The 25,616-nt window shown below is 38.1% G+C and overlaps 2 protein-coding genes across 2 annotated transcripts in view; one reads left to right on the top strand and one right to left on the bottom strand.

Annotated features, from left to right (window-relative positions):
• The first annotated feature begins 6,093 nt into the window (after positions 1–6,093).
• On the top strand, positions 6,094–15,111 carry LOC120335006 (putative hydroxypyruvate isomerase). Its single transcript, XM_039402516.2, has 8 exons — positions 6,094–6,301; positions 7,626–7,724; positions 8,728–8,827; positions 9,901–10,036; positions 11,056–11,134; positions 11,927–12,046; positions 12,365–12,499; positions 14,101–15,111. The coding sequence occupies exons 1-8, from the start codon at positions 6,205–6,207 to the stop codon at positions 14,181–14,183; spliced, it is 849 nt and encodes a 282-aa protein (XP_039258450.2). The 5' UTR covers positions 6,094–6,204; the 3' UTR covers positions 14,184–15,111.
• Positions 15,112–19,642: 4,531 nt separating this feature from the next.
• The window catches only part of LOC120334724 (GTP-binding protein Di-Ras2-like), a 47,171-nt gene continuing 41,197 nt past the window's right edge, over positions 19,643–25,616 (bottom strand). Inside the window, exons 3-4 of the mRNA XM_039402221.2 lie at positions 23,077–23,247; positions 19,643–21,101 (exon numbers count right to left, since the gene is read on the bottom strand). Coding sequence (XP_039258155.1) covers positions 20,808–21,101; positions 23,077–23,247 — 465 coding nt within the window. The 3' untranslated portion in view covers positions 19,643–20,807. The remainder of the gene's footprint in view (positions 21,102–23,076; positions 23,248–25,616) is intronic.

Here is a 25,616-nt window from a genome sequence, read left to right as displayed (position 1 = left end):
ACATATGATAAGATTTTCATGTTTATCCCTGGGAAGAGGAAAGTCTGATGATCATATGATGAACCACGCCTATCGTTCATGTCGGGTATGGTGATGCATATATGTCTAAATTCAGTTAACTTGACCCCAACTAAATTCATTGGCTTTGTACGTAACTCAAGTGCGTGCACTGACGTTTCATATGGTCGTCATTGAATACACAAGTTTCGCTTTCTGGGTATCAGCGGTGTCTTATCACCGGATGTAAATCAGAATCTCGCAATGACGTTTTAATAAGCAGTAATCAGTGGTGTTGGGTAGCAGTGGGGGTAGAGGGGTGCGGGCCGGGATGAAATGTCAAAAAAAGAATATTTTTCTCTATCAGTTCTGCATTTTTTTCGCTCTAATCGGGCTTCTGTCCAAAAATGTGCTCTCATCGTCTTACGACGGAAAGTAAAAGACCCAATCACTGGAATATTTTAGTCGTTTTTCTGTTCCCATTTAACAGCTTTTAATTATACATATATGGCAATATGAGTAACAATTTGAATTCGCTCCAAACTTGGTAACTCGAGCAGACCTCTCCTTATAAATAGATCGTATATGTTCGATCAGATTCAGTTAATTATTTTCGTCGTTCAAGAAACATTGTACAATTAAACAATATATATATATATATATTTAATAGACCGCATATGCGCGATATTTCGCTTTTCTGTATGATCGGCGAGGGTATATTTAAAGTGAATTATAGCATGCAAATTCATAGCGTATTGATAGTTTCAGTTGGTGACCGTACATTTGAACCCATGTGTATATCCGCGGGTTCAATCCATATCCGGGTGCTAAAATCCATGGGTTAGGGTTAGCATGTGTTCAAATATCCGTAAGTGCAAATTTCCATAGATGCAATAGTATGCAGGTGCGATTGTCGTGGGTTCAAATGTACGGGAACCGTTTCAGTTGTGTTGAGGCACTTTAGCACTTTACTGAGTTGCAGTTAATTAATTTACTTTATATACTGAATTATTGTAGGCGGTAATAGAGTATTGTGAACTGAACTGCGAGTCCTTTTCTCTTGTTCACTTCCTACTTTTGTATCATAAAGATAAAATAGAATAGAATAATCTCTTTTCACGAAATAGCAATTGTGTTTGTAAGCTTTCGCTAGATCATAGTCTAACCTCTTCAATACAAAACAAGATATAGTTGCAAATATGAAAGGTTCGGTACTTCCGAATATGTGAACCAATATGGCGGACATCGGAACGTAGTATGTATATCAGGTTAGGATTAGGCCATATTTTACTCCGATTTGTCTTATTTTAGTTCTATTACGAGTTTGGGGACTAGGCAAGTGAATACCGTAGTATTTGTACCTGGAATTATGGCCTTGCCCTAACCGGGTACGCATACGACGTTCCAATGTCCGCCATCTTGGTTCACATACCTCGGGAGTACCGGAGGTTTCGCTATTTATGCTATTCTTATTTAAATAATGTAGTCATCGCAAACGGTATCTAGCTCAGACTTTGCTCATAGCTTACAGTGAATCACTCCGAGATCTTAGTTTAAGAATTCCGGGCCTCGCCTGAGTATAAAGATCAAGCGAAGGTCATATTCCGAGTGCATTACTAAAATTTGTTTTCGCAGGGGTAACTCATAAAATTTCGAAATAAGCTAGTAGTGTCAGCTACTGTCAAGTATTTTGAGTCCAACTCATACATCCCAAACAAAAAATCCTGACTTACCAACTGCTGATCGTTGGTTGACAATTTTTAACGTCTGTTGTTGAATTGAGATATTTGTACGTTATTATTCAAGTAAAAATACGATTATTTTCAATTTGAAATTATCGTATTGAAACATTTCACGATTAAACTTTTCCCTTCTTGTGCGTTTTCAAACGGCGCCCACGACACGAGCCATGGCTACCCTAGATTACGGTCACCTATGGTGACTCACCATATTCGGAAACGCAAAATTCCGGACAGGGCATGACTATTTTCATGACCTCGTAGTGAAAATCCGGATGTCTTCCGGATTCCGGACATTTGAGCATTTTAAATTCTTCCCAGGCGCAAAATTTAACCTTAAATTCCGGACATGTTTGGAATTTTCCGGACGGTATGGCAACCCTATCCTACAAACGCCACTGTTTGCTATTCCTATACCCGACATCGACTGGTTGCGGGGCGAGCGGCCGTGGTATGTTATAATTATAATTAAGCCATCAAACTGTCTTATCGGCTTTCTTCCGTCCGGGATAAACATAAAAATAAGCTTGCGATAAAGCAACCACTCTCTTAGTTTTAATAGCATCGGTATTTACAAATTTATCTCGGGGTGAGGAAAGCCGATTAGACGGCCTAATCATATGACGAACCAAGGCCTCTCGTCCGGTTACCAGTTCATGATGTATATGGGATTAGTTAGCCAGTTATTTTTTCGTAAGCATGGATTTGATACAAGCATATATCGGCATATGCAAACCTTTTTCAATAGACTGATGGGAAGTCCCAATTAACTTCGTGCTTCCCGAGTCCTTGTAATAGTTTCAACTTTTTCATCACTATCGAACGTTAGTAATTCCGATTCCCAAGACTTCAAATTTTTTTTAGGTTTCGTCTGTTGATGGGCGACACATTCTTCCAGCTACTTCTTTTCCCCCCCTTTTTTTATTTTTTTTTATTGGCCTTTGCCGCTCGCTTGTTTTGTTTCATATGGTAGTCTCTTTGATGACTCCAACAGCAACAGTCAACAGCGAAAGCATGCCAAGCTCCGACTCCGCGTCCTGCTTTCAGTCTATGCACTCAACGCCACATGTTCTTTTCCATCCTCGAGATGTCGCGCCTCGTCTCGACCTTCTCGTTTAATTAAATTTCGTTTTCCCATAAGATCCCACACTACCGCTGATTCATTGAATCAAGCTAACAGGCTATACTTTGCCAATAACGAACGTTTTATTAAGACCGCTACACTTAGGGTTCGAACCCTAGTTAATCAATTTACGAGACTTTGATCTTAACCCCTGAGCCACCGAACCGACCTCCTGTATCGTCAGTTTATTAGAAGTTAATCTACTTCTGCACTTCACCCAATAACCAGTTGCCAGATTATATTGCATCTAGCAATGTAACGTATAAGATGTCTCATGAAGTCTCAAAAAAATTTTAAAATTGCACAGGGAATTTATCGATACCATGTATTGTTTTTGCCCTCACAGATGTATTAAATGAAGTAAAAATACGTGAGCAAATACTGATTAAAAAACAACAAACCTGGTTAAGATATATTGAGAACTGACTTGTAACAAAATTGAAAGGGAATTTGTGGACACCCAGTATATTCAAGCCATATCGTCGTCGAGTTTAATTCCATTTGTGTAACAGTTAATAAAATGTTTATCTCGTTGAATTTCTAATTTATAAACTATATATATCTATATAGCTCCAGTAAATGTTGACATGTCAGTAATCGCCCGTAACGTCACTTAGTGACGATTTCCCTTTACTCATGAGTGAGTCCCGGTATCTTGCTCTGAAGTGAGTCTTCTCTAATTTTAAGTGAGTGTCTGCTACTTTTCTTAGAGATGAATCTTCTGAGTGAGTGGCCGTATCTTAGTATAAGTTTATTTATAAGTTTATATCTTCATTCAAAGATGTGTTTTCTTAACTCGTGAGTGAGTGCCGGTACCGGTAGCGTTACTCAGCGATAAATCTTCTTTACTTCTAAGTGATTTCGCATGATCTTACTTAAAACCGTAACCGACCAACTGTTAGTTACATGATCCATTCTACGGACGCGAGGAGTCCAGCGATCCTCTCGCACATAACCATCCCTGCATGGGATTCGAACCTGCGAACTTACGCAGAGTAATCAGAGGTGCGGTGGCGAGCGTATTCTTAACGCTTAGAACGATGAGCCACACCGCCGCGCCGGTTAGCGTAGTCGTAAGGAGTTGGATGTTAAGAACTATAGGAACCGTGTTTTACCTTGTTATTTCCGAAACCTATTACACTAGGTTACACATTCCCCCTGCCCTAAAATTTCGAAAACCACCCCTAATTTTGAGATGTGACATCACATTCCAAATCCTAACTCAAATATAATTGTATCTGAATATCCAGAAAGTGGCGTATATACCAATGCAAATGATCAATAAAATACATAACGTATTTTCATACGTTACAAATAGCTTTATCGCTACTAGCTAGATATCTACCGCCCCTGAGATTTGGAAACACACCTTAAAATGAAATGCAGCGGAGTAAGCTGCAGGTCAAGACCAGTGGTTGGATTCAAATTTTCTGTCAGCCGGTTTCATCACACAAATGTCATATTTTCAGCCGGTTCTGTTACAAAAAGTCATGTTTTTTTTAGTAATGCTAACCGGTTCGCTGATCTCATAAAATTCCGTGAGACGGTTCTATAGAACCAGTGCGAACAGGCTGAATCCCACTACTGGCCAAGACTCGTCTCATTGTAGGGTGGTTCACGTAGCCGCTCGTCATTCACAGCTTACTTTACCATCAAGTTCATGTATCTGAAACAATTAACTGGGTAACTATTTGCATACTGACATGTATATGATTTGCAAATGAGACAAGGGGACGCGGTTTTCTACATGATTAAGCCGTCTTATCATCTTTTTTCTTTACGGGATAAATATGTGAAATCCTATTCATTGCCAGTTTGGAACAAGCGCCGTGACTGAAACTAGAGTTAAACCGGTGGTCACATATTTAAGTACCTCAATTCATCAAAATTTATTTACGTCAAGGTAACTAGATGGATAGATAATTTATTATGAATTCAGTCATAGTAAAACTCGTAAAGTTACGATAAAAACTTATGTGCTAGCGACCACTTATTATTTTAAATAAGCTGTTAGCGGTTACTAGTAATCAGAATTCAAATTAAAAACTTGAACCGAAATTACAAAATCTAGTTAGATTGCAAAATCTGGTTGGATTGATCGCTTGAAACGTGATATTAGTCACGCGCGCAGTGAGAATGCAGACTGACACAATTAATAAGTGAAAATGATAAGTGAATTTTTATTTCGATGTCAAGGAATACAGCTGTATAATTATAAGATTTACGATAAGAATGATAGATGTGAATCATGCGGTGATAATAATTTTAAACCTTGCGGCGCCTACAATATATAGATTGTCCATAAAGTTTCTTTGAAATTTTGTTATGAAGTCAGTTCTCAATATATCTTAACCAGGTTTGTTGTTTGTTAATCTGTAATCGTTCGAGTATTTTAACTTCATTTAATACATCTGTGAAGGCCAAAACAATATATGGTATCGATGATTTCCTTTGCAATTTCAGGTGGCTAAAAATGGGATGTTTCAAATCTGTGCAATGAGTGTGGGAGACGATTTATTGCTGCATTCTGAATAATGTCGGATAATTAGTGTTAAAATTTGTTTCGGTTAGTGTATCATCCTATTATGAGGATAGGATAGGATTTACATATTTATTCCGGGGGAGAGGAAAGTCGATAATACGGCTTAAACATAATATGGCGAACCATGACCTCTCGTCCGGTTACCAGTCCGGGTGGGGTATAGGATTAGTTCGCCAGTTATTTGTTTTAATATCGAGGCGGAGGAAGCCGTAACTGACCAGCGGTTACGTGAACCTCCATGCGGACGCCATATCCTGAACCTCGATGGGTCATGACGTTAAAATCATGATTTTTTGATACAATCAGGAAAAATTGAGATGGATACATCATAGGCACAGTGCGCGTGTTACAGTTACGTATTAGTGAGAACTAAGACCCTATTTTGTTTAAAATTAGGCATAAAATCCTTTCTCTGCTATGACGGCTTTCAAGCTTGTCCAAATGCCAATGTTGAGTATCGCTGTATCGCAAGCCGAGAACCGCAACAAAGGTGTTGTTTCCGCATAAGAAAGGAAGAAAACGACGAAAATTGAATAACTTTAAAATACTTGACATGAAAACCTAAATACATCAATTTTCTTGTGAAAAGTCTTATATTTTACAATCTATGTAATACGACACGCCGTGCCACGGAAAGTGACGTCAGAGGAAAGGGGGAATTCCCTCAAAAACAAACACAGGTCTGGTTTATTTTCGCTGATTCGTAGTTTTTGCAAAATTTTGCGTAAAATTGCAGACTTTTTGACATTTTTAGACACTGTTTGAAAAAATATATATGTAGATATTTTAAATAAACGGTTAAAATGGCAAAACTGAACTTTTCGTGCAACATTTCCTGGCTTTTCCGTGAGAGTGAATTTACTGAGCGATTCCAGCTTGCAGCCGACCATGGTTTCAAAGGTGAGACTTTTTCAGCTTTTGTTTCAGTCCTCGTCAACATGGTAAGCAATGAATCCTGAAATCGTTACTGGTCAGAATGTTTCACACTAGCTCTCTAAAGTTCACATCTTACTCCCTCATTCCTGCAGTCCTGACAGCTGAGCAACGCTGTATAAATTCATTTTGACTTCATAATTAGCATAAAAGATGATAAAATAATTGATAAAAATAAAATAAATATAGCTGATTACAGAATCATGAAAGCAAACAAAACCCTAAGTAAGGTTTAAAACGTACGGATGTTAGATTTAAAAGCGTTGTCAAAATGGTACTCCTGTAGTGTGTGTACCATGTTAGGTTGTTGGGGAAATAATTTCATCCTGATTTTCTTTGTTTTAGTTCTATTACGAGTTCGGTGACTGTCTGTGTTAGTGAATATATCCCCTGCTTATAGGTTTCAGTCCCTTTACATAACTTGATGTAAAATAGGCAAGCAAAATTAGCTTCCTCCAAATTGGTACCGGTATACACACTTCTGGAGCACAGTCAAAATAAGTGGTACGTGCTCGCTCACCCATGAATGAACGTGCCATAAACTGCTTAATGTACATATCATTGTGGTGCCGAACCACTTTGTTCTGTGTATTGTACAATGGCTTTAATTTTTATATTTCATGTCTCTTGTCCTACTATAACGCAGCAGTCTTAAACTGCAGTTATACTTGTTGGGGTGCATGTCCACATCTGTGTCTTAGGCCTGTAAGGTCTTGCACATGTATCCTGTCTCTTTTATACCGTTTAACTATTATGCAGATACTGTTACATTTTTGAGGCAAATAAACATACATACATACACCCGAAAGTATTAAATTAATTGAAACACACACACACACATAAAATCACACAGTCAAAATAGAATTAGGAAAGACAAAAAAAGAGAAACATAAGATGTATTACTTAGTAAAAAGAAAAATATCCAAACAAAATCATTTCTGCGTTTAGTACATATTTTTTGTATGACATTACCTCGACAAATTTATCACATCTTAGGTGAAGTGTTGGAGTTTTGACTTCAAATCTATAGTGTCCGACTTACACTAACCAATTGGCCATCAAAAGTAGGCAGGAATTTTCAAAGTCTTCGAAAAGTTGTTTTTTAAAATTCCTAATTGCCAAGTTAAACCGTAAGAGCTAGCGTGTTCGGGTTCTCGAAGCGTCTAAAAAGCGTTTAAAGCAATGAAAAATTGAAATGTATGATACAGAAAAATGTTTTTTTTGACATTTCAAAGGGTGAGTTCAAAAGTATCGGTGAAAATTAACCTGACCGTCATTAATTCATTTTCAGCGGTTGAACTTGGTTGGCCGTATTCAGTGAAGATTGAAAAACTTGTCGCAGCAAAGGAATCTGCCGGCGTTGAATTGATATTAATGAATACAGGATCAAGTAAGTAAAAGATCATTCAATTCTAGCTCTGCTACCAGTAAAAATTGCTGAGGCATGACTGAGCAGAATATTGTTATTTAATATAAATGTACAAGGTGCTGTCAAAGCAAGGTCAAAAGTAAATGCAGATCACTAGATTTAAAATGATATCAAAATATAGCAGCGTCAAAAATTTAACACTGAATTGAAATTATTCCGACTGGTCCCTCGGTAGTCCTGAAGTATGCGAACCAAGATTGCGGACACTGGATCGTAGTATGTGTACCAGGTCAGGGTTAGGCCATAATTTTATTCCAATTTTCCCTATTTTAGTTCTATTACGAGTTCGGGGACTAGCCAAGTGACTGTAGTATTGTACCCAAAATTATGGCCAAACCCTAACCTGGTACACATACTACGTTCCGGTGTCCTCCATCTTGGTACGCATACTTCAGGAGTACCCATGCCTCAATGATCCTCACTAGGGGAAAATTAAGAATTGTATCGAAGTTAATCAGATCCAACTTTTATTTGATAATCAAATATTAAAGATCACTGAGGCATGACTGAACATAGCAATCTTACGGTAATTTTAAAAATGTTGGATTTGTCAAACTAAAGTACAATTAATGTACTAAAGTTAAATAGCTCTGTGAGATTTTTTGTATTATGCTTGGAATTTCTGAATATTTGCTAAGGTAAAAATGTCTCGTATTGAACCGTAATTATGATGAAATATTCATGTTGGTTGAGGCTGGCTGTAGGAACATAAAAATAAACGATGTTGTTAACATGAGGTCACTTTTCAACCACAGTAATTTTTTTTTGCCTATTTCCAGTTACTTTTACCTAATTATTTAAACGCTACTCTGTTTAGATTAATAGTTCAGGAATCGACGGTATCTAAAACACAAAAAGACAAAAACCTGATTTGTTAAACTATTTCACTCAAGTTCGGCTAGCCATATTAAATTGTTACCACTGGTTTATATTGTAAATAAATATTCATATTTTTTTGTTACAGTTCAAAGCCTAGGTAGCGCAGCTGTTCCAGGTTCTGAGGAAGATTTCAAGCAGGAGTTGGATCTGGCAATACAATATGCTAAAGCTTTGAAATGTAAAAGGTGGGATTGCTTCAGCGTATTTGTGATATTTGGTTTCTTCTTATTCTCATCATTATGAGACAACGTTTTTTTTTTGTTTGTTATTCCATCCAGCGTTGGTTTCTGGCAAGTTTATGTCCCGAACAAATATTTATGTATTTTGTGAGATTCACTGTAAAACATATCATTTAACGGTTCTATTACATTTGAACCCACGTACATTTGAACCCATGACAATTGCACCTGTATGCTATTGCACTTATGGAATTTTTTTTGTTCCACGGATAGTTGAACCCATACTAACCCTAACCCATGGGTTTTAGCACCCGCATATAGATTGAACCCGTGGAGATACGCATGGGTTCAAATGTACATGGGTTCAAATGTACGGTCACCATTTAACGACCCATACCCGATATTCATCCTCTCACACCGCAACCTGGGACATGGACGTGTCATAAACAAACTGACTATATTGTGCATATCGTTGTTGTGTCGTACTGTGTATTTTACTAGAGTTTCATTTGTATAGCCTATTTCATGTCTGTTGTCCTACTATAACACAGCAGTCCTAAACTGTTGTTATAATTGTTAGGGGTGCATGTCGCACATCTATGTCTTAGGCCAGTAAGGTCTTGAACATGTATCCCTCTGTTTTACTGTTTATTAATTATGCAGATATCTTTACATTTTTGAGGCAAATAAACATACATACACAACTAGTAAAGAGAAAATAATATATGTTTTGCCATTTAGAATGTCTTTATCTTTGGTATAATAAAATGGTTAACTATTCATATACTGGAATAAGGACTGCTTGAAGACAACTGAAAGACGGCTTAATCATATGGCGAACCACGGCCTCTTGTCTGGTTGCGAGTCTTTGTCGGATATGGGATTAGTTAGTCATTTATTTGTTTTCAGAAGCATGGACTTGCGAATCTACGCAGGGTATTCGGAGGTGCGGTGGCGAGCGTATTGCTATCGCTTGGCACGATGCGTCACACCGCCGAGTCGGAATGCTGGCGACCAAATCAGTCATTTACTTTTGTATCCATATATTTCAGCAACACACTTTGTTTTATATTTATTAGAATTCACATAATGGCTGGGCAGTTACCAGATGATTGTACCAAGTACATTGACGAGGACCACAAAGCCCAATACTACCCTGAATATACAAAGACATTCATCGCTAATCTACAATATGCATCGGAAAAGTTGATGGCGGTAGGTTTTGAATTTGATTCTTTCAATAAGCGATTTGTCTTCCCTACAGGGATTCTTACATCAGCTTCTGATATGTTAGGAGTTGCTAGCTATTTTAAAAGAACTGGAATCCCTCTGGTTCGACACTGTCTACTTCGGTGGTTTCTAAATTTCTTGTTTCTGCGACGTCAAATTACTCATTCACACGAAACAAAAATCCTGCAATAATTTTCGTGGCACATTTGTCAACTCGCTGCAGCGCACCCTTTGGGAAACGCTGATCTACCCAGTTTATTACACCCTGTGTGAAATGATATGAATGGAGTTTCAATCTGTGATTTTCAACCTATCTGAACTGTACATCGTCGGTGTCAGCACAGGTCTGATGCTTCAACCAAGGGGTGTGCAACAGGCGACATTGCGAGCCACAACCAGGCCTTCCAAGCCATTTAGTGCGGCCCTTGTTAACACTCTGATTTCCAAATCCGATCCGGTTTATGTTTGAACAGGATGAACTCACATGGATAAAAACATGTACTGTAATGTTTTTATGCTCTTGTCGCTTCGTCAAATCTTTCGACGCTTTGCCTGGTTTGTTCATTACTGTAAGGCTAAGCGATAGCCACATTCTCTTCTCTTGCCTTTCCCACTAGATTTTTTGTGCGACCCAGTTTCATGTCTAAATTTGGTTATATGGCCCACCGACAAGAGATGTAGCTTACATCTCTACTCCAACTAAGGGGATCTCTAGGATCCTAATCAGGATTGCCACCCCTAAACCCACTTGGAGTAATTTACGACACGCAGGCGGGTGTTTTTCTAATACTGGATGCTATTGGTTAATCTTCAAATAACAATAACTGCTATAATTTGGGAACTGACCTATTGCATCTCATATGCTGCGAAAATATTGTAATAGAAACATTTCTCCATGTCGCTCCACCTTTCGCTTCATCCGTATCAGGAAAATTTTTGTGCCTTGACCTCTGTTGTGTTTTCCATTTGATAAAATACTAAACTCTTTTTCTCTCTCATCCTAGGAAGGGATGACTGGACTCATCGAACCGATTAACTGCAGAAAAGATGTTCCAAGATATTTCCTAACAACACATGAACAAGGTAACAGGAATGAAGATTTAGTTCAGGGTTGTGCAACATTTTTGTAGGTCGGTCATATGACCAACTTCAGACATGTAGGGAGGCTACACAAAAAAATAAATGAAAGAAGAAAATGCAGCTATTGCCCAGCCAGCTTTGCAGTAATAAAGACACCGGGAAAAATGGCAAAAAATTTAACACAGCGACAAGAGCAAAAATCATAATGTGTTTTTACCCACATGAGCGTATTTTTAAACATAAACTGTTGGATTTGATTTTATGCTCAATGTGGAAAATCTGAGTGTTGACTTGGCAGGCCAAATTATCGCCCACTGGCCGCCGCTTCCCAAACCCTGATTTTAATTATCAATTGTTTTTTTTTAGGACCAGTTACTTACCAGAATTTTGTTTCGACTATTAGTTCAATTATGTATGTCCAAGGAAGTCTGCCTTTGAAAACATGAAACATTGTAATAATATGTAAGACTTGGCGGTGTGGCGCATTGTTACACTTGTGCACTTTTGATTACCCTGCGTGGGTTCGCAGGTTCGAATCCCATGCAGGGATAGGTATGTCCGAGAGGATTGCTCGACTCCTCGCTGCGTAGGGTGGTTCACGTAACCGCTGGTCAGTCACGGCTTCCTTCACCCTCAAGTCCATGTGGCTGAAAACAGAATAACTGGCTAACCAATCCCATACCCGACATGGACCGGTAACCGGACTAGAGGCCGTGGTTCGTCATGAGTCACCGTTGTGGCTTACCTTTCCCCATAATCAATATGTAAATCCTAAACCATTGTTTTTCCCCACAGCGTGTTCAATTCTGGACCAAGTTGGACGGCCGAACATAAAGTACCAGTTGGATTTCTATCATTTGCAATTAATGGAAGGAAACTTAACGGCAAATTTGAAGAGATTGTTGCCTAGAATTGGTGAGTTTGGACCTTCCCTAGACCTTAAATTAATAGAGCCCCAGATAATTGTTCCCAGGATAACCTCTTAATTGTGGCCCCCTAAAAACCGGGCTGTGGCCCCAGGGGGTTCAAAGACCCAGTTCCACAAACCCTGCCCTAGGATGACGTGACCACATTTTAAGCCTTTAATTCTCTTTTCAGGCCACATTCACTTGCTTATGGGCCCCTGTGAACCGGTTGGTGGCCCCGGGGAGTCCAAGGGAGGGCCCAGTTTCAGAAACCCTGCCCTAACCCATCCAAACCACTTTTGAAGGAATCTCATTTTTCTTGATCCAGGCCACATTCAGATAAGTCAGGTGCCGAGTCGAGCAGAGCCATCTAGTCCAGGAGAAATAAACTACGATTATATCTTCAACCTTCTTGAGAGTCTGTGTTACAGGGATTGGATTGGATGTGAATACGCACCTTCAAGTGAGTAACGATAATTGGTTTTGATTTTAGGGATTTCAATTATTTTTGGGGGGTAGGATGATACTGCAAATCACCGCAGGATAAGCAGAGGTGGCAAGTGTATTCATGACACTTAGCACGATGCGACACTCTCACACCGCCGATAGATAGTTGCGGTGGGGGGATTCAGCCGGTTCGGACCGGTTCTATAGAACCGTCTCACAGAATTTAATGAGATCAGCGAGCCGGTCAGCATTACTGGTTACCGTCAATGACTTTTTGTAACAGAATCGGCTGAAAAATATGACTTTTGTGATGAAACCGGCTGACAAAAAAATTGAATAGTTGACCAATAAAATCAGTAAATACACTATTGTAATCAGCAAATGAATTGCTTTAGGGACATAGCTTTGGACGATGAATGTCTTTCATGTAGTTAGCACTGTTAACTTACCCATCGGCGTTGGGTATGGATTACCCTGCTTGAGTTTGTAGATTCGAATCCTGTTGGTGATAATTATTTGGGAGAGGATTGTTGGACTCTTTGCTGCCCTAGGGTGGTTCACGTAATCAACTCATTACCTTGCAGTGGAATTTTGTACAGAGCATTGTTCAGAGTGAATGGCACATAAATAATTAGTATAGAAATACGGAATTGTTCTAGTGAACCGCACCCCCCCCCCCTCGCCTGCATCCCTCCCATGGGGTGTCTGCCGAGGGTTTAACTTGGAATCTACGTACCCGCACAGGGTAATCTAAGGATCAATAGCAAGGGTGCTTATAACGCCTGATATGAACTGTTACTATTTGTCCCAGTTGTCAATCGTCATCAGAAAAATAAGCATCCTTGTGGTGAGTACCACATACGGATCCGAAGCAGAAAGTAATTAAAGAGAAAAGACCTGCAGTTCAATACACACTATCCAAGTTCCCTTAGTATCAGACAAAATACTTGACAAAAGCCTCTCAAAATATTGACTAAATCAGTATTTTTCAACCTATGTATGGGTGCAACCCAAAACTGGGTCACCTGAAAATAATCTTAGGTCGCTTGGGTCACAAACCTAAAATTTACAGATTTAACTTTCTCTTAGATTTCATCGCTGATTTTATATGTGTATTACTCAATAGTACCGGTAATTGTATGTGGGGAAGATCACAGCATAAAAACTTAGCAGCATCCATTTTGCTCAAGTGAACCCACAGTCCCACACCACAATGGGTCGCTTTTAAATACGGCTGGGAATCATTGGTCTAAATCAGTGGTGTGCAACCTTTAATGCAGAAGGGCCAGATAAAAATAACTGGGAAAAACCGCATTTTTTTTCAACATAGGCTTTCTAGTAGTTGCAAGTACAGAAATCGGTTAACTCCTTGATGTTATCAAATGCGTTGTTCGCGCCGAACAAGGTATAATAGAACATGCAACGCAAGGCGCAACGATTGGAATCACACACACAAGTTAAATAAAACTGAATTAAAAATTCATCTCGTGGGCTGCACACCATTTAAAACTGGCACTTCTCCGCAGGCCGCAAAATTTTTATTTGTAGGCCGCATTTGGCCCGCAGGTCACAGTTTGCTCACCCCTGGCCTAAATCAATAATTTTTTTATTTCGCAGAAAACACAGACAACAGCTTGAAATGGTTCAAGGAATATTTAGAAGCAGCAGACCATGACATGGTGTTGCACAACCGCCACTAAGCGGAGTTCGGCTTACTGGAGGATCTCAAAATTTAAATTTGAGGGGGGAGTGGGAGGAAATGACTGATTTATGCAGAGGTTGCTAAATTAAATTTTCTTTTGAGGACCATAATTACCACTAATCAGATTTCGACTTGATGGAAAATATCATTAATTTTTTTTTTTTTGGGAGGAGGGGAATTAATAGGGGGTGGGGGAAATAAAGGATGTGTAAAGGTTGCTAAATTAAATTGTATTTTGAAGACCATAATCACCACTGATCAGATTTCGACTTATTGGTGAAATTCATAATTTATTTTTTTTATTTTTCTCGGAAAGGGGCTGCAATTGATAGGGTGTGGGAGGAAGTAAAGGATGTGTGAAATTTTCTATTTTTTATTAAGATATATTTGCAACACAGCAGCAATTGATACTCCTTATATTGTGAGATGATTATTAATTTGTTTCAGATAGTGGTTCCCAAACCGTGGCCCTATTACGGCCCGCAGAATGATTTAATATGGCCCACCGAACTTGAAATTGTTTAACACTTTATTTTTTTACTTTGGATACTGCCAGTTGTTACAACATTATCCCAGTCTGAGCGTGTGTATATTCATAATAATTTAAATGTACCGGTATATCATTTATATGTACCGGTGTGGGTCCCTAGCATGCACTCCCCTCTTTGGGACTGCAAATATCCTTTCGCTTCTAATTTCGCCCTCCGATCAATGAACTTTGGCAACCGCTAGTTTAAGATTTGGAGTCTATGTTTTAAATCATATAATAATTTTGGTGCTCCCGAAGTATGTGCACCAAGATGTCGCACAACCTGGATATAGTATGTGTACCAGGTTAATGTTATCAGGTTGTGCGCCATCTTGTTGCACATACTTCTAGAGCGCGTAATTTTTATAATTCATTTATGATTCATCGAACAAAAATGGTGAGGAAAAATTTCTTTTTATAAAAAAATTCAAGAGCTTGAAAAATAACAAAAATGCTAATTTTGCCTAATTTTTGTAAAATATTTCTTCAATTTTTATTTTTGAGTGAAGTTCCATGCTTTTTGTTACTGGTTGCCTATAATTTTTGGTGAAAATCACATTTTTAGTAATTCTATACTGTGCATGCCTGTTTGAAATTATTTCTATATATATAATTGTTTAATAGGTTATATTTTAACGTTTTTATGGAGGATTTCCCGCCTGGGGCATGCAATTTACGGTACTCCTGTAGTGTATGTACCAGGTTAGGGTTAGTAATTTTACTCTGTGTTCCCTTGTATTAGTTCCATTACGAGTTCGGGGACTGTCTGTGTTGGCCAAGTGAATATCCCCCTGCCCATAGGTTTCAGTCCTTTCACACAACTTGATGTAAAGTAGGCGAACAAAATTAGTTACTTTCATATTGGTACACATACTTCTGGAGCGACCAATTTTATTTAATAGTGGGGGTAATTTTTTTTTGAAATTTAGTTTGAAGTTTTCACTTTTTTATCGGTACTCTCGAAGTATGTGAACCAAGAGGGCGGACACCAGAACATAGTATGTATACCAGGTTAAGGTTACGCCATAATTTAAGGTACAAATAATATGGGAGTCACTTGGATATCCCCGAACTCGTAAGAGAACTAAAATAAGGAAAATTGTAATAAAATTATGGCCTAACCCTAACCTGGTAGACATACTATGTTCAGGTGTCTGCCATCTTCTTGCACATATTACGGGAGCGCCGTCTGTTCTGTGTTAGGATACATATGAGACTTTAAAAATTTGCCAATATTTTTCAGTTTCTCCTATTTGTAGAACTTTGGGAGGGAGAAACTGACATATAATACTATTTTAAGGGTTGCTGAGAGCGAAAAGCCAATACCTCTCTTATATATACTAGTACATTCATAATATTCTAATCGTTTTTCTTACCGTCATGCTATTCCAATTCCATGTCTCAGGTTTTTGTGATTATTCATGTTGCATTACATCCATTCTCGTCATAATCTATACAATAAATGTATTGATATAAATTTATTAGATATACCAAAGTGTTTTGCTGTTTTAGTAGCTACTCAATTATCGGTGACAAAATTTGAAAAGCCGATACGATTTGTGTTGAAAACTGTTTCCAGAATTTCCGGGAACAACATTCCCAGTCGTTATACCATTCTTCATCAGTGTTTAGAGATAATTGGGTCCTCCTGAAGTATGTGCACCAAGATGTCGCACAACCAGAACTCAGGTTGTGTATCAGGTTAGAGTTCAGGTTATCGACATCTTGGTGCGCATAATTCAGGAGTACCGATAATTGTGTTACGATGCATAAAGCAGATGTAATCATATAAGTTGATCGTCTATACCAGCGAGTCCCAAAGGTTCCAACTAGTGTGTCGCGGCGATTTGCCAAGTGTGCATGATCGCCTCGCCGCATTAGTGGTAGCTGCTTTCTTAGACCAAAGTATTTTGCTATATCAGTAGCTCTGTGGAGACTCTTGGCTGCTTGGCCAACGTGTTGTTTGGAGTGAACGTATGAAAAATCATTAATAAAATATGTCAGTATTTGGTATAAAAACTGCCAATACAGTTCTTTCCATGATTTTAAGATTAAACGTAATTTTTCATTCCTGGCTTTTTGTGGTACTTTATAAGTTGTCGTTAACCCCCATTCCTATTACAAACCATACCGGAAAATGGGTACTCCTGTAGTATGTGTACCAGGTTAGGGTTAGGCCATAATTTTATTCGTATTTTCCTTATTTTAGTTCAATTACGAGTTCGGGACTGTCTGTGTTAGCCAAGTGACCCCCTGCCCATGGGTTTCATTCCCTTTGCACAACTTGATGTAAAGTAGGCGAACAAAATTAGTTACCTCCATATTGGTACACATACTTCTGAAACGCCCAAGATTTTGTCTATCTGTCTTTATGTTAGTGGATGCAAATTGGTATCTGGTATAACTGATATTTGGATGCATTCCTGTCACAATTTCATGGAGTAATCCCAATTTTTCATCCAATTACCTCAAAATTGTAAGTTGTCACTTGATGCAGTAGAGAGCAACGTAGAAATGCATTCTATTTGATTGGAGGTGCATGCTAACACAAATGAATCTATGTAGAAATGTATGTCGTTGATTTTAGCATCGCGCCTAACTGCAGTTTGTGTCTCAGCCTTTATCTGCTCATGAGGGAGTATGAAGTCGTATGGTACATAGGGTACCTTTTCCGTATGTTCTGGAAGCATGCATGTTGTTGCAATTGATTTTTTATGCATGGTATAAACTCATTGTTATATACTTCTGACTTGTATTTATCAAGATGGTTCAGGACAGGGGTGGGCAAAATATGGCCCGCGGGCCGGATACGACTGACCGAAGTGTTTCATCCGCTCACTTGTGTCTGCTGAAATTTTGGCCTTATTTTTATGCAAATTGATTTCCGTTGAGAATATTTACATAAATAACGTCATAAATGGCCCCGATTGTTACACTGTTCATCCTATTATTATAAACGTTAGCCTAGTTGTTGGAATGCCTTTGTAAATGGAATGTTCTATTCATAGTCTCATGTTAAGTTTTGAGCCTTAGGCCCAGTAACCAAGTCTTTTATCTGTAACTGGCCCACTCAAAAAAGTAATTGCCCACTCCTGTTTTAGCAGAACAATGGCCAGATTAGCGCAACTTAGCAAGATATAGGCTACCAATGAGGTATGCAGGGTAGCCCATTGCTGGTTTCACTTTCTACCTGACCTTCACTTTTCAAATAATGGCGCTTTTAGCTAATGATTTCAATTTATTTTCGTCGCGATAAGACTATATATATCCGTTAATGGGCTCTCAGACAAATCGATTCTTGACCGAATGTGAAGTTTTTTGAAAATTGATTTGCAAAGTTATCGGCGACAACTGAAGAGCTACTGGGCCCATATAGAATTATGACGGTTAATTAGAAACGAAAATGACTCATCTCGCTTCACGTAAAACAGAGGGTTCTGAAACTTTCGATAATATAGAGCCCGTGAAGATGCTGACTATTATTTACGGAGTCCCGCAATAAATTTATAAAAAGATGCTGACTATTATTTACGGAGTCCCGCAATAAATTTATAAAAACAAAAATACACATTGTATTTGCTGTTTAGTATTTAATAAATACACTTTACAAACATATTAATAACAAGAGAGCTATGCTCAAATATATGGACACGTAGAGTCACATAATTTTGATGACGTCATAGCGAAAAAAAAAGTAATAGCCTTCTGGAGAAAATTTTTATCTTTAACCACTGAAAATTTCAAAGCAATTGGTCCAGTATTCGAAGAGAAAAGCGACTTTTTAAAAACGTGTCAAAGAACAACAACAACAACAACATAATATTGAAACGATCGTTTTGTCCACTACGTGTCCAATAAAATAGGCCTAGTGGCGTTACCTGTTGGAACTGATAGATAATGTCATATTTGAAAAACCGCCTTATTGCTGCCGTTGCCAAATTTTACTAATTGCTTCTTTGGACAGTTACAAAATTAGGCAAGTCAGTATTTTAACAAGTAAACAAATAGCCGACGCAGCCCGTAGATTATTCTCATGGAGCACTGGAGCTCCGTATGGAGCACTTTGAGAACCTATGACGTAAGGGAGTCCGAATCTGGCATTAATAACGACTAAACTGATGAAAGCAAGCCTTTAAGTCGAATCAATCACTTTTTTTGCGTTGAATGGCTTGGAGCACTCTGGACCTGAGCTGAGATATCTCGGCTAGTTTAGATAATTTCTTCGTATTACCATCCATTACACTTGAGCTGAATCCAATTCTAAATCCTTCACACCTAGGATTGGCTTACATTCTATGATCATTTCTTATCCCTTGACCAATTTCAAAAGTAGAATTCGGCCCTAAAGCTTTTCCGGTGTGCCATGGAGTGATATAAAAATAAAGTTAGGCTGGCCCAAACAGTTTCTCCGTAATACCATCTATTACACTTGAACTGAATCCAATTCTAAATCGTTTACACTTAGAATGTCTTATATTCTATCATTATTTCTTCCTCCCAGCTAGTTTCAAAAGTAGAATTCACTTCTAAAGCTTTCTCGATGGCCACGAAGTGAAATACAAAGAAATCTCGTCTAGTTTAGATAATTTCTCCGTAATACCATCTATTACACTTGAGTTGAATCTAATTCTAAATTCTTTACACTTAGGGTTGGCTTATATTCTATCATTATTTCTTCCTCCCAGCAAATTTCAAAATAGAATTCGTCTCCTAAAGCTTTCCGATGGCCACGAAGTGAAATACATCTAGAAGATAATTTCTCCATAATAACATCAATTGCACAATGGAAGACTTTCCAATCTTGATGAAGCACTTCTTTGCTTGCAAAATACACCCAAATACATGTCCATCTTACCCCAAAGGTGTAAACATACCCCGGTGGCGACCCTTGCTTTACACTTACACCCTCTTTGCGATTTTAAATGTCATCACATTAATTTCATATAAAACTTTATTTCGCAAAATATTCAATCCTCACCACGCGAGATAAATTGAGAAACAAATGCAGACAAAAAATTGAATGTGCAATAATAAACATGAAATAAAATAGAAATTTAAAATCACGAAGTAACAACGAATATAAAGGGTGCATCGCGCTTGCTACCGCATTTCTCATCACCCCGTGCGAGTTTGGATGTTCGTGGCTCGTAAGATGTGATTCCCAACCGCGGGCCCGCGGCTCCCCAAATGGGATACAGAGCCGTTTGAGAGGCCACTATGCTAATCGCAAAACTCATTTTACTCTCCACTTTACAAAACTACCCGCTCTTCCTGGTTTCATTGATTGATAAGGTTATTTCACAGAGTGTTTTTACTTTTTTGAGCATGAATTGTTTAACAACTATGGTATATGGAATCCACCAATCAAAATAACACAACACTTTAAATACCAATGAAATGATAAACAGGGGGAATGAGTGCTAAAAAACTATTCTCATACCCGACATGGACTGGTAAAATAAAATCCCTATTTATACTCATGAATAAGTTAACATGTAACTGCGACAGATATTCAAAATGCTATGGACACATTACTAAATGACAAGGTTATAAGTTATATATGAAAGAGTGTTAAATATTAAATTAAAATATTAAATTAACAAAAATGAAGAAATACGATGTGAAATCACTTGATTTGGTCAAAAAATATAAATATAAAATGTTTGTCCTTCACAAAGTCTGTAGATGGCGCTCATGAGCAAAGATATTATGGACGTTGCCAACTTTTCGTTTTACGCATAATTCAGATGACTCAAAGGAACCGGAATCACGGACCTTTGTTGCGCGCTTTGAACTAATTTGAGGCAAAACTTTTTTGAATAAAATTATCTTTTGCTTAATTTGTGTTCCCGGCTTTGGGCGAATGGTTGAAACAAGAATATGAATTTGTATTTGCGGCTAAACCGCTTCGCGTGAAATGTTCCTACGGACAGCCCGATCATATTCATAGAGGGTATCTACTCTCAAGCTGAAACTTTATAACCAGTGTGGCACCATTCGCCCGATACTTTTCGATCCCCCCACGTCTTGGATATGACGTATTATGTCACGGATCGGTGCATTAATGTTGACAATATGACGTCTCAATTAGAATCACTGGACCGTACAACTGGTTTTCAGTTTTTCCTTTCGTTTGTCTGCTTTCTTCTTCCGTTGCCTGTTATTCGTATTTAGACTGATATTTCGACTTTTTTCGAGTTCTAAAAGTTGCTGAAATAGTTCTTGGACGTTGTAGTTGTTTTTTGCTGAGGTTTCAAGGAACGGACAATGCCATGACCGAGCGATACTTTCGCCTTCTTTGGATGGAATACTCCGTTCTATTTCGTCACATTTGTTGCCTACCAACACTAACGGTACGTCATCCATTGAATGCTTCAGTGTTTTGATCTGCAAAAGGGGTATGAATTTGTTGATTGGTGAACTTAAAATACAATTTGACTTCACCCTACCATAGGAAACAGGAAGGCTATGGATAGGATATGAATCAAATATTTATCCCGGGGGAGCAGAAAGCCCATAAGACGGCTTAATCATATGGCGAACCAGGGCCTCTTGTTCAGTTACCAGACCAAGTCGGGTATAGGAATCGTCTAAAAATTTACAATCGAATCCGAGTAAAAATTACAAAACAAAGATTTGACCCTCAGAAACGCTTCGTAATATTCTTATTTGGCTTTGGCTTCATCACTCATTTTAACGTCATTGAAAACCCACAACTCCGGAGTCGTACGTTTTTACAATTGGGAATCGGAGCTAGTGCCCGGTACTATAGGCGTAGCCAGGGGGAGGAGATGAAGAGCACCCCCCCCCCCCCCCCCCCCCCTTTTAAAAATATAAATAAATTGGGCAGTCTACGCTCTTGCCCGATACCACAGCCAGGATTTGTATATTATATTTGTTTCATTCTCCTGCGATAATTGAGAAGCAAATTTCCGTTATATCAGCCGTTTCTCCAAACAGAAAGCCGGAAACATAATTGGATCATTATCTCAAAACTGGATTACCGTTTAATCAATCTCGGGATTATCGAGATGCATTTTTGGGACCGGGTCACTACGGTAACGGTTACGTGATCTCATAGTTTATTTATTATTTTGGATTTTTACGCGTAGGATTTAGATATTAAAAATTAAATTATCTATACAGGAAGGGGTTGATAATCCTCGGTATTGTTTTTTTGGCATTTTCAGGAGAAGCGAATTTAACCATTACCGTTTTTTAATAATGGGATTTTCAGGACGCATTTTTTTAAACGCGGTCACTACGGCGATTTATTTTTAATTTCTGCGCGTAGGATTTATATATTGAAAATAAAATTAGCTGTCTAGAAAGGGATTGACAATCCTCGGTATTGTTTTTTTCATTTTCAGGGGAAGCGAATTCAACCGTTATCGTTTTCTATACGGGTTAGGTGTTCTCATACCTTATTTACAATTTTTTGATTTCTGCGTGTAGGATTAAAAATTAATTAGCTTTAAAAATGATGGTGTTTGACACCGTCAGTGTCAGTCTCTTTAATTTCAAGAGCCATCCGAATATTTTGTCTCTATGGCTACCAGGTCAGGAGTTAAAATTTTGACAATCGGTAAATCATTTTTTTATGAAATATTTCTCAAACCACACTTTTCTCCAAGCGATACTTTAGCAATGTCGGGTCTTACTCTTTCCACACTTGTCCCCATTTTAGCACTTGTCCCACTTGCAAATCTTTTCTCATTATTGTGGGTTAGAGTGGATATATATTGTTGAAAAAAATGTGGAAAATAATCATACATTGGGACAAGTGTGGGACACGACAGTTTTGGGACACATCTCGCCGAGTAAATGTCTTAATATTTAGTGACATTTTAGTAATGGATTGCAAATTAGGCATCTTGCCTAAAAGTTTAATTTATTTCTCATTTCCGTAATGCCCTGTGGCATGAAAGCCTTCACATAAAATTAATATGTGATCTAAATTTTTATTTAGGTCGGACCTCCTCATTAATTATTTAAAAGATTTTAATGAATTATTTCTAATTCCATAAGTATTCCGGGTTCATGGGGTCAATGACTTTAATTTGAGGGCGGGTTGAAAGAATTAATGTATACTGTTGCAAATACACAGTAAATAAACACAAGTTTTCGAAGCACCCATATCGAGTAGGCAGGCCTCATGGCTACGGGAGTCAGAGAAAGTGAACACCAAATTTGAAAACCGACTTCGGCTTCGGCAGACAAAAAATTAGACTCCATGTTGGAGATAATTTCGACTTAAAAAAGTTTGATAACGAAAACGATTTGACTTGTTTTTAAAGTCTCCGGAATCATACACAAAATTCAAGAAAGTTGGTATTATTTTGTAAGAATCGAAGATTCTGACCTGTTCATAAATCGGCAACAGCTCCTCCATCGACTGCCTTGATGTGATCGAATAAACTAAAATGAAGGCGTGGCCTCGTGTGATTGACAGTCTCTGCATGGCGGGAAAATGATGTGAGCCTGTTGTGTCCGTGATCTGTAATGTGCATATGTTCTTGTCGCAGTTGATGACCTGTAACGAAGTTGAATTTAATGTTATTTTTGCATCATAATGTGTTAGTCATTGTGCCACAGAAGCATAAAATTTGTATTTTTTTGTTAATAATTCATATAGTAAAATTGCGGGAAAACTTTGATACGGTTTTCAAAACACCAAAATTCCGCCCAATGGAAACCCAATTATTTTGAAACTTTTTGAGGAAAAAAATTTTCTTTGTATTTGCGTATAGCATCGCTAAAAATGGTTCACTTGTGGTATTATTGTAATGTATATTCATGCAAACATTATAAACCTTTTATATCCTACAGAATGCCAGCGTTTGAGTCGCGCGTGCCTTAGCAAAAATGGCGGGAATCATGGTAATTCTTACTTCTGAGTTAGGGTAGATATATATATCATCCGACAAACGGATAGAGTAAGCGGATCCGTGGTATTCTCTGGGTTAGTCTAATTCTAAAACCTCAGCAGTGGCTCCCAAGCGCGGACCAATCACGGCCCGCGTATCGATTTAAAATGGCCAGCCGAACTCGATTAAAATAGTTTAACACTTTGCGTTCCAGATACGCAAATTGTTATGCCATTATTACGATTTAAGCACGTGTATATGTGTAGCAATTCAATTATACCGTTATCTTAATTATCGGCCGGTCCCTTGCGAGCGCTCCACTCTCCTGGTCCGCAAATACCCTTCCGTTTCTAATTTTGGCTCCCGGTCAATTAACATAGGGAACCACTGCTTTAGACAAATTCAAAGAGTAGACATACCGTATAGATAAAGATTCGCGCAAATGGTTTTCTCGCATATGGTACCAGCAGTCTTATCCGCGTATGACCTTGGCTGTGACACAAAATAAACATGGCATCGCTCCCTACATTACCACAAATAGACTATTTGGCGTCTACAGCCTTGAAAAATCTATACATCAATACATTCATATGAGGCAGCCTCTCAAGAGTACTGTTAAAAATAATCGTAAAAACTTCCCAATTTTAGAGTAATTCAAACCAGTGTTGTTGGGTAGGCGTACCTAAACACTGTAGAAGAGCTCGATCACCTTGCTAAGACGGAGAGTTGAGTTCTAGTAATTTCATTCAGGTGATCAGGTGACTTCAGTCCTCTCAATTCTTTCATAATTGGTGAACCGAACTCTAAGTGGACTCGCGAGTATCAGGGCGTTTATTCCACTGAGCCAGAAGCGTAGCCGGGATTTTTCAATGGGGGGGGGGGGGGGGGGGGGTTCAAAAATATCTGATTGCCAAGATAGTTAGATCTTTGACTCGACACGATCCTTGCCAATATTATTTCAAACAAACTAAAAGTTTTCAGTCCTGTAATTTTAAATTTCGATTTTCCGTTGGTTTTAGCGATAGCTATCGGTTGTTGAATTCGTAAGATATAGCTTCGCATGGGGTTGAATTTTAGTTTATTTTACGTGTTTTTTAACAGTATTACATAAATTTTCTTTTGACTCATGATCACAGTAACGATTTTTATATGAAATATACTATAAATAGGGAGAAATCGGCCGAAGCTAAGCCATTCATAATTAGAACCTAAAATGGGAGGCATAATAACTGCCCCACGCTTGGACGGTGATAACCAGGGCTCAAAATGAACTTATATTTGCAACCTGCTATTAAATTGTATTTTTTAATATCTGGGGGGTGTCAAAATATCGACCCATTCCAAAATTTCGATTTTTTCCGCTGTATTAGCCAATTAGGTGTTAATTTGATGTCAGAAAACACACCCCTTTAATCCAGCCAATCAGAACAAAGCAGGATATTGGAAGATATTAATTTTGTGTATTGATTAAGTTGGGGTGTTATCTTGTAATTGCACCGCCTCCAATTTTTGGCTTTGTTTTCTTTGATTCTCTTTATCTTAGGTTAAGATGAGTTATTAACAAAAGCTTTTCTAGAATATCTTGTTATTACAACAAGCAAGCAATGTTTAAATATATGGACACAAGGCCAAAACGTGTTAGTAACCAATCTTCTATCCACCTTTCTTGGTAAATCTCTCCCTTTGCATATTCCTGATCTAGTATTATGTGTGAGTGCACTCCCCTGTTTGTACATTTTATGTAGCCTATAAGTGGATAGATAACCAATATAGGACTAATACAAAAGATTATTAGTAATTGTACCACAGCAAATACCAAGCAAAGTTCTCCCCAAGAAAAACAAAATTCTCCCGTGGGTAGCATTCTCCCACTTGGGAAACTTAACGTTATAATTTTCACAATCTAACATAAAATGAATGGAATTAAAAAGAAAATAAAGCAGAAAATTAGTGGTGCAGTAATATTACTATATCGTTGAATTTGCTAATCGAAGCGCGCTTATTTATAAAATACACATTTTGCAGAAATGAAAAT

This window comes from Styela clava, chromosome 1 (genome assembly GCF_964204865.1).
Source record: "Styela clava chromosome 1, kaStyClav1.hap1.2, whole genome shotgun sequence".
Lineage (NCBI taxonomy): Eukaryota > Metazoa > Chordata > Ascidiacea > Stolidobranchia > Styelidae > Styela > Styela clava.
Note: the sequence above shows the minus strand (reverse complement) of the source record. Positions and strands in the feature narration are given on the sequence as shown.

Excerpts from the sequence above, each read along its gene's own strand:
- LOC120335006 (XM_039402516.2), top strand. The coding sequence starts at position 6,205 with ATGGCAAAACTGAACTTTTCGTGCAACATTTCCTGGCTTTTCCGTGAG. Across the intron at positions 7,725-8,727 it reads ATTAATGAATACAGGATCAA|TTCAAAGCCTAGGTAGCGCA; the intron begins GTAAGTAAAAGA and ends TTTTTGTTACAG. Across the intron at positions 10,037-11,055 it reads CATCGGAAAAGTTGATGGCG|GAAGGGATGACTGGACTCAT; the intron begins GTAGGTTTTGAA and ends CTCTCATCCTAG.